The 8,868-nt window shown below is 55.5% G+C and overlaps 1 protein-coding gene across 1 annotated transcript in view; it reads right to left on the bottom strand.

The window, feature by feature from the left end:
* Nucleotides 1-975: 975 nt before the first annotated feature.
* LOC107299990 (serine/threonine-protein kinase PLK1-like) overlaps nucleotides 976-8,868 on the bottom strand; it is a gene marked incomplete at its 5' end in the record, with an annotated part of 9,293 nt that continues 1,400 nt past the window's right edge. Inside the window, 8 exons of the mRNA XM_015829336.1 lie at nucleotides 976-1,281; nucleotides 1,631-1,813; nucleotides 2,143-2,297; nucleotides 3,324-3,401; nucleotides 3,489-3,650; nucleotides 3,737-3,956; nucleotides 4,763-4,856; nucleotides 5,800-5,944. Coding sequence (XP_015684822.1) covers nucleotides 1,075-1,281; nucleotides 1,631-1,813; nucleotides 2,143-2,297; nucleotides 3,324-3,401; nucleotides 3,489-3,650; nucleotides 3,737-3,956; nucleotides 4,763-4,856; nucleotides 5,800-5,944 — 1,244 coding nt within the window. The remainder of the gene's footprint in view (nucleotides 1,282-1,630; nucleotides 1,814-2,142; nucleotides 2,298-3,323; nucleotides 3,402-3,488; nucleotides 3,651-3,736; nucleotides 3,957-4,762; nucleotides 4,857-5,799; nucleotides 5,945-8,868) is intronic.

Below are 8,868 nucleotides of genomic sequence, written 5' to 3'. Positions count from 1 at the left end.
GCCTTGGGAGTGGGGAGTACATCCAGGCAACAAAGGGTCCCCACTGCCTGAGGCCTCCATCCTGGGTTTGCTGGTCCTTGTCAAGCCCACCCCCCTTCCATCACTTGGGGGTCGCTCACCTGTGGGTGCACCAAGCCTCCAGTGACCCAGGATCTCCCTCAGGAAGTTCAGCTGAAGGCTGCCGTTCACTGCTTGTGGGGTCTTTGGCTGCAATCGCGAGAAATCCCCAGGCCAGGCGCTCCAGGTTGCTGGATGGGCTGGGAGTGGACCTCAGAACAACTGTGGTCCACCGCCTGGCTAAGAAGACCTGGCCTGGGGGTTGACGAGAGCCGCTCCCCCTCGTCTCCTATGCATTCCCTTCTGCCTCAACTCACGACGCCAGTGCTGTGAGCTGACCTCCCCCCCCCGATGCCACACCCCCTCCCAAGAGGACAAGGTGGGCTGGGGTGGAGGCCAGCTTTGGCGGAGAAGTCAGCCAAAGCTCCTTCAGAGGTCGGCCAGGGCCATACGTACTTCTCCCGCCTGGGGAGGCTCTCGTGGCGTGGGCCAAAACCGCCTTTCTTGCAGGCTTTCATGGCCACCCTCCCTTCTGCACAGGGCTGGCGGCTGTGGGAGACAGGGGTGGGCTCAGAGAGGAAAAGCTCAGCTGGAGGAGAGTCCCCAGTCCCAGGAAAAGCAAGCAAAGGCCTGATTCTCCGTTGCACAAAGCCAAAAGGAAAGGAGCCGTGCAGCCGCTAAGCCACGGCTGCAGCCGCCTGACTGGAAAGGGGCTGCCTCATCCGTTGGTGCAGGGCCTGAGCCCACCTCCAGAGAGGGGCTGGAGAAGGAATCTGGCTGGGTGAAATCTCTTTATTCAAAGTGAGTATAAAACAGTTTAGTCTGAATGGGGGGCAGAAAAGGGGAGGGGGCTTTCCTATCAGAATCTGAAGAAAAGGCATCCTGTTATGTTACAGTCCTTTGGTTGCCAAGGGGCCCCCGGGCCCCCAAAGCAGCCTGGGGCCTTGTGGGGCCTGGCCAGGGAGGGCCCTCCAGGGGGGCTGCACAGTTCTGAGCCAAGCGGAGCCTCCTCCGCCTCTAGCTTGGCGCCTGTGTGGAGGGGGCTCCCGATTTGGAGGACAGCAGCTTCTCCACCATGGTGCGGGCATAACGGAGGCGGCTGGCCAGTTCCTTGCAGCAGCCAAACTCCTCAATCAGGGCCAGTTTGTAGGTGTGGAACTCGCGCCGTTCATTGATGTAGGTGACGGCGGCCATCAAGGGGCAGAGGATGAGCTTGGTGTGGTCCTGTGTGCCAAGAACAGACAGCGCAGGGCTCGCTTAGCATCAGGAGGCAGCAGTCCCTAATGGCAAAGCACTCGGGCCTACCCTCCTAAAAGCAAGCCTGTGGCCTCATTCTGAGAAGGGATTCAGGGTTTCGGCTAGGAGGACCCCAGGCCTGGGGGCTGCGAGAACTACAGGGCTAACTCAGAAACATTGTCTGCCCCCTTTCCTCCCAGGAAGGCCAGATGGATTGGAAGGGGGGGTCAGTTCCTCCATCACTGAAGCCTTGCAAGACCACTGTTTATTCCCTCTGGTGGGCAGCTCCCACCTGCCCCCCCCCCCACCACAGAGGGCTCCACGGTCCACTCGTCACCTGGAAGAAGTTGACCTGCACGGTGCCATTGCTCAGGTGCAGGACGATGGCACTGCGAGTGCGGAACCAGTTCAAGAGGTAGGGCAGCCGCGCCAACTCGTCCCCTTCCCGGGGGGTCACGTTTGCACCAGCTTTCAGCAAATGTTCACTCATGTAGTTTTGGAAATACTCCAGCAGCTTAATCTGAGAAGGATGGAGCAGAGCGGATTAGCCGACCAGGGCAGGGCTAAGCCACAGCACAAGAAGACCCCCCTTCCAGGAAAAAGCCAGAACGCCCCCTCCTCTGCATCCCTGGCCCTGCGGCCTTGCCCATCTCTTGGACGGGAGCATCCGTCCACCAAGCCTTTTGACCCACCGGCTTTTCCTCCAGTCCAGATGGAAATAGGGATGCCCCTTCAAGCACAGACTTCAAGATTGCAACGGAGGAGACCGTCTTCCCTCCCCCTCCCCATCAGAGACAGAAGGGGAAACTGAGGCAAGGGTAGAGCAGTGCCCCAAGGGTCCTCTCTCACCTTCTTGCTGAAAGTATCTGGGTAAGATTGCACGTCAAAATACAATTCAGACCCATTCTGGTCAATGTACTGCAGTTTGTGCCCATCACTGTACATGATGAGGCGAGTAGAGTCGTTGAAAAGGACCCCGACACTGTTGTCACACAGTTGGTAGCCTGCGGAAGAGAAGGCAGGGGCGTCCTCAGCTACCTTGGATCAGGCGGCAATCCCACAAGGATTGCTTTGACCTAGCCGGAGAGCAAGACTGCAGCCAGCCAGACACATGCTGTCTGCATGCAGGGAGCGTTTGGGAATCGGGCCAAGACCACCGAGGCATCTGGCTGGATCGCACCCTTTCTCCGCACACGATGGGGAAAGCCCTGACTGGCACAAGGGGTTTAGCTGGACTGGGAAAGAGCGCTCTCTAATTCCCTCAGGTATACCAGTCTTTTAAAAGAAACATATCACAGCGAGCCCTGCTCAACATATGACCACTCATTCAGATGAACAATGGCCTTACGGCCCGTGGCCAACATTATGGCTGTTGCAATGCCCCCGTGACCGTGTGACCCTTTCAGCCAGAAGCTGAGAGGAGTGGGAAGTGGGAAGGCCACTGCAGTGCCATGGGGTGCGTTGCTGGGAGACCTGAAGGAGCAGGTGGGGGACAGATTCATCGTGGGGAAAATATCAGTAAGAGTTAAGACTGATTTCATAGTACATAATCAGTTAAATCTCTTTAACTCAATCCAGAAAAAGAGAGAAGCAAAAGGGAGAGAAATTGCTGGAATTCTGACAAACGTCACCAGCCTAATTAGTGCAAAATTCCCTGGGTTAGGGCGCAGTTTGAGACCCGCAAGTGTTGACAGACTGACAAATTGTCAAGAGAAACGCCAACTGAATTCTCTCTACATTCAATCTGATCAAATCAAACCACTTTGATTTTGAGTTCAGCCAGTATCGATCTCACATCTGTTGTCCCTCGTATGTTTTAGGGCCTTTGGGGGGGCAAGTCCAGGGCAAACTGGCCCTCCTCCAACCAAGAGGGTCTGCCAAGACTTTCCCCCCCCATTCACATAAAATACAGAACAATCAACCGTCCTTGCAGGGGAAATGGAGCTGGGATGATGGTGGCTGTTTCCAGAGTATTCCCACCCAAGGGCCATTGGTCAACCCAGCCCCCTGCCCCGAGACCACCTACCTACCTAGCCCATATTTGTCAGAGTAGTCCACCCACTTGCTGACCCAGAAGATGGGGATGCAGGCCGGGTCCTCAGCCTCCTCTGGGGAGAAAACAAAGAGAGGCCCGAGTGAAGAAGCGCCCAGGGTTGGCCAGCTCGAAAGCGCAGCCTCATCCGGCCGCCCCTCACCTTGCCTGACGGGAGTTTTTTCCGAGGGCCGGCAAGCGTTGACTTGCATCAGCTGCTGCAGCAGGTCGGCCAGGTAGCAGGGCAGGGGCTGTCCCAACTCCGGCAGGGTGCCGGCATTGTCCTCCTTCTCAGTCACCTTCTCCAGGGCGGGGCTCTCCGGTCCTGCGCCAGGGAAGAACCGGCAAGGCTCAGAGGCCGCGCAGCCCAGGGCCACCGGGCAGGTCCTCCAAAGCCTCGCCCCAGCTCACCTTTGTTCACCACCGCGAGAGGCCTCCTACTGCTGGGGTCGAGGCTGCTAGGCGCCAGAGAGAAGCGGGGAGGAACCGTAAGGCAGGTGGTGGGCAGCCGCGAAGGGATGTAGCCCACCGTGAAGAACTCCTCGTTCAGCAGCTCGTCAATGGTGGGGCGGGCAGCCGGGTCATGTTGCAGCATCTTCTGGATGAGACTAGCAGCCGCGGGGTTGATGTGCTGGACAGACAGACAGACAGACAGACAGAAGGTCCACAGGCCATTCCTACAGAAGCCGGTTCCTCATAGGCCAGGAGGAATTCAGCAGCAGCCCCGTCAACAAAACCTCCTGCTTGCCCCTCCCCCAGCTACCAATGTCCCTCCCCTTCATGAGGCTACAACGCCAGTGCTGAGCATTCTGGCCCAGGGACCTGCTCGGCTGGATTCCAGGCCAGGCAAAAGGCAGCTGCAGGAGAGCCTGGTGTCTGAAAGCTCAACAAGCAGGAGGACCCAGACGGTTGGGAGCAATATGCCGGCTCTGTAAACTGCTTAGGGAGGGCCGTAAAGCGGTATGTGAGTCTAAGCGCTTTTGCTATTAAGCCAAGTGGCTCAAGCAGCAGGATGGAGCAGTCTGATTCTTATGAACATTATTTAATGTTTATGCCACCCCTCTCCCTTATAAAATGACTCAGGGCAGCATAAGATTTCAGCCATTGAAATGAAAATGACTGAAAAGGGGCAACTACCAAATGCTGCTAAACGACAATCTGTTAGGAGTGCGGCTCACACAGCCCCAGGAGGAAGAGAGCAGGAGCCGTGATTCAGTGAGGGTCCCAGGCACCCCACCCCGGGCTAAGCCTGAGAGAAGAGCAGGCAAGGACACACTTTTTCTGCATCCACTCCAAGCAGACTGTGTGTGTGTGTGTGTGTGTGTGTGTGTGTGTGTGTGTGTACAGAAACGCAAAGCCGGCCCAGCCCCAAGACCTAATGAGCAGCTCCCCCAGGATCCCCTTGCCGCCTATCTGGGAGCTCCGAAAAGAACCCACCGTAGGAATCGTGTATGCGTTGTTCTTAATCCGAATATACGTTTCTTTCAGACAGGAGGTTTCAAAGGGTGGCTTCCCAACCAGAAGGGTGTACCTGCAAGGAGAGAGAGCTTCAGACCAGCTCCCCATAAAGCCTCTCTCCCAAGAGGCCCAGGGCCCCTTTGCCCACCCCGTCTTACAGTGCAGGGACCTGCTGATCTGCAGAAGGCAGCCAGTTCTGCTCCCCCCCCCCCCACTTCTGGGATCATGAGAACACCTGCACTCTGCATCAGACACACCTGAATCCCCCAAGCGCAATGCAGGAAGGGTTCACCTGTTGAGCCACCCAGCTGATGGGCTCTCAAGTCCCTGGTGTCTAAAGGTGGCTTTTGTCACTGATAAGTCACGCCTAATAATTATGGGAAGGGACTTCAAACAGCTACAGATTATTCAGCAAATCCCAGTTAAAACAAGCCAAAGCTGAGCTCGTTGAATTTGCCTCTGCTGTTTGGGGAGCCCCACATTCTTACAGAGAAAGCAAGTCCTGCAAGTGTCTGTGGAGATCCTCAGCTGTCCAGGTCATGGCTGTCCCAAAGGAGCTTTTGCAAGAGGCAACTGGACTGTCTTGTTTTGCTAGAAGACCTCTTGCTTCTCACCCTGAGAAGCTTCCTCAGTTCTGACTGAAGGGTGGAGAATGGAAGGATTTATATTCCTTGCAGTCATCTGGTCATTAGGGCTCTTTCTGAGAGTCGTTGAGGTCATGACTGCAAGGAATAGAAATCCTTCCATTCTCCACCCTTCAGTCAGAACCGAGGAAGCTTCTTGGATGAGAAGTGAAGTGTCTTCCAGCAAAACAAGAAAGTCCAGTTGCCTTTGAAAGAAAGCACCTTTGGGACAAGTCCTGCAGGGTCCCACCCAGCCCCTATTTGTCCATTCCCCAATCTGCAGAACTGGGAGATGTGGGCAAGACTCCCCTCCCCAAAGTTCCTGGTGCTCTGGGGGTCTGTCCATCTGTGTAATTTTCCTCTTGTGATTTCTTTGGGCACCCCCAAACTTACATGATGCAGCCGATGGACCAGATGTCCACTTCAAAGCTGTGCCCTTTCTTGCCCAGCACTTCGGGGGCAATGTAGTTTGGTGTCCCACACAGGGTCTTCTTCCGCTCTCCGTCATACTCCACCCTGGTGGCCAAGCCGAAGTCACCTGGACAGATACAAGCCCCGGGCTCCTGAGTCTGGGTTTGCTAGGGACCCAAATCCAGCAGGCAGAGCCAACCAAATACTCTCCCAGGTGCCTGAGCTGCAGACCAGGAGAGCCAAGCCACAGTCCGGCTGGCTCTCGCAGCTCCGAGAAGCCCCTTTCCCCAGGCCCAGCCGTCTCCCAGGCCCTCCAGGCACTTGACGCCAACAGCTACAAGTCTGGAAAACCACAATCAAAGAGCAGCCGTGATATTCTAAATATCATCAGGTTTTAGGAACTATGACGTTTAAGCAACAGCCGTCCCCGAGTTCCAGGGATCATCCCCAGGGCCAGCGAGTGGCAAGTTCTAAAGATCGGCCATTGCTGCTTCTTGCTCCTGCTTTGCCGATTGTCACACTTGGCCTCCTTGCTGGGCTTCACCCAAGGAGGACTGGAACTGGCCAACAGTCAGGCCCTCTTGGCTCCTGTGTGTGTGTGTGTGTGTGTGTGTGTGAGAGAGAGAGAGATACGCCAGACCCGTTGTCTGTCTTGGGGTAGTGGCAATGGGATCTGGAGTTGGAGGAGACCACTCTCTGCCACTCGCCATGGACAGATTACTCCATGGTAACCCACAGCTCACCATGACATTTCCCCCCCCCCCAAAAAAGTAGGGAGGGCTCTTCAATCCAGCTACTCGAGGAGCCGAGCGGATCTAAGGGGTGCCAGAGAAGTTGGGCATTTTGCTTGCGGAAGCCTCTGCTGGGTAGCCAGCCTTCCACATCTGGTGGATACAATTGCTCAGATTTGCTCTGACTCCAGCTGGGTTCTCCAGGGAGGCATCGTCTTGGGACCTTCTCTGGAAAGACTTCGATCCTGAGGGTCCCGAGGAAGTCGCCAGGGTCCTCAGCCCTGCAGACACAGCCACATGGGCTTTAGGGCTTCACCTCCAGAGACAGATGTGTGGGAAGATTCAGGCAGTGGTGAATGGCTCCTGGCCCAAGGGGATGGTTACAGCCTGCCTGATAGAAATGGTGGGTTGCTCCTGCCTCAAGAACGCATCGCTGGGTCTCTCGGTTTGGTCAGTTTTTGTCCAGTCTCCAGCCTTCTCTTGGGGTGGGGCGGTTGTGGAGGTGGCTGATCTGCAGTTCAGGGGGTCCTGGAAGCAGCAGATTACCTGGAACCCTTCCAGTCAGGTCCCAGACTGGGATAAGTGCACTGGTTGATGACCTCTGAAGCAGGGATCCACTGGTTGCCCTGAGTGATAATCTCTTGGGCAGGGGAGTCCTGAACTCATGGGCTATGGCCACTACCGGGCTATGGCCTATTCAGAACCGAACCACGAGCCCCGCGCGCAAGCGCAACTCCACTTGCTCAAGCTGGTGCACATACACATATGCACTGGACCACCGCTCATGTGAGTGGAACTGCGAGTATGCGCATGCATGCCGGACTGCCACTCACACGGCCTGGGTTCCCCTCTCCCTCCCCAGCTGGGCCGCCAAGCCGCAAAGGTCGGGGACCGCTGCTCTGGAGGACCTGAGTTGGGGGAATCCTTAATTCTTTTGGATCTCTCGGCAGCCTTAGAGACCATCGACCAGGGTGCCCTTCTGGACCGGCTCAGGAGATCCGGTGGGAAAGGCAGTTTTACAGGGTGACTCCTCCTCCTTCCAATGCAGGTTCATGTTGATGGAGGGGGCAGCAGTCTAGCCCATGTCCCCCTATTTAACCTCTATGTGATGTCCTCCACTGTACATCTCTGCCCCAGCTAACCTGGCGAAGCTTCTCTCCGGGCCCAGAGGCTATGGGTTTGGGGCCTCACAGATCCTGGAGAAGGAGATATAGCACCCTCTAATCTGGGTGGGGCTGCACTTGAAGAAGCTACAGTTAGCACAGAATGGATGGCATGGATAATTACGGGGGTCTCTTGCTATGTCCATATAATGCCACCCAAAGGGCTTCTGGGCACCATTCAAAGTGCTGCTATCACCCATAAAGATGTTCAAGGCATAGAAAACTGAGTTACCTGTGGGACAACCTTCTTCTGAGACCATCTGCCCAGCCTACGGATGGGCACATTCCAGGCCCTTCACTGAAGCATGCCTCTAACGGACCCAGGAGGTAGCTGGACCTTCTCTGGGCAGCCTTTGGGGACCATCTTCCACTGGCAGGTTGAGCAGAGTTCCCCACTGATGAACTCTAGAGGTTTTCAGTTCTATTCCCCATTTTAATGTTTAAATCTGACTGTCAACGCTGCTAACATCAGATGTTCTTGCTTCGACAACAGATGGAAATGCAGCCATTTTTCTCTATTGCTTTTAGAGTTCGTTGATGCTGGGAGTGGGAATGTGGATGAGAGTCCAGCTAGTCATAACAATAATAACTCAGCCATGGGAACCCAAAGTCATTGGGCCCAGAGTTGATAGTTTTGGCGGGCTGGAGACTGGGGAGAAAGACTGCGCTTCAAGCTAACTGGGGAATGTGATTTATGACTGTTTATTGGAGGAGGGAATTGTACTTTTGTTATTTTGTGTCCAGGGGAGGGGAATTTAGTTTTTGGTTTCAACTATGTAGTGCCGACACGTTGTTTCTCGAATACAGACTTACAGGAGTAAGTCTTGAGACTGTTATATGGGAAGAGTTTGACTCTGTGGCTCCTGAGGATGTGGACAGGATTCTCGGGGGGCTGAATGCAACCACATGTTTACTGGATCCGTGCCCCTCCTGGCTGGTACTGGCTGCCCGGGAGGGGACACGAGCCTGGCTCCAGGGAATTATAAACGCTTCTTTGCGGGAGGGTGTCTTCCCCGTAGCCTTGAAGGAAGCGGTGGTGAGGCCCCTCCTTAAGAAGCCTTCCCTGGACCCAGATGTATTAGCTAACTATCGTCCGGTCTCCAACCTTCGCTTTGTGGCGAAGGTTGTGGAGAGTGTGGTTGCGCGGCAGCTTCCCC

This window comes from Protobothrops mucrosquamatus, unplaced genomic scaffold, assembly GCF_001527695.2.
Source record: "Protobothrops mucrosquamatus isolate PMUCROS unplaced genomic scaffold, P.Mucros_1.0 scaffold5881, whole genome shotgun sequence".
Lineage (NCBI taxonomy): Eukaryota > Metazoa > Chordata > Lepidosauria > Squamata > Viperidae > Protobothrops > Protobothrops mucrosquamatus.
The sequence above is the reverse complement of the archived record's forward strand: the minus strand, read 5'-3'. Positions and strand labels throughout refer to the sequence as shown.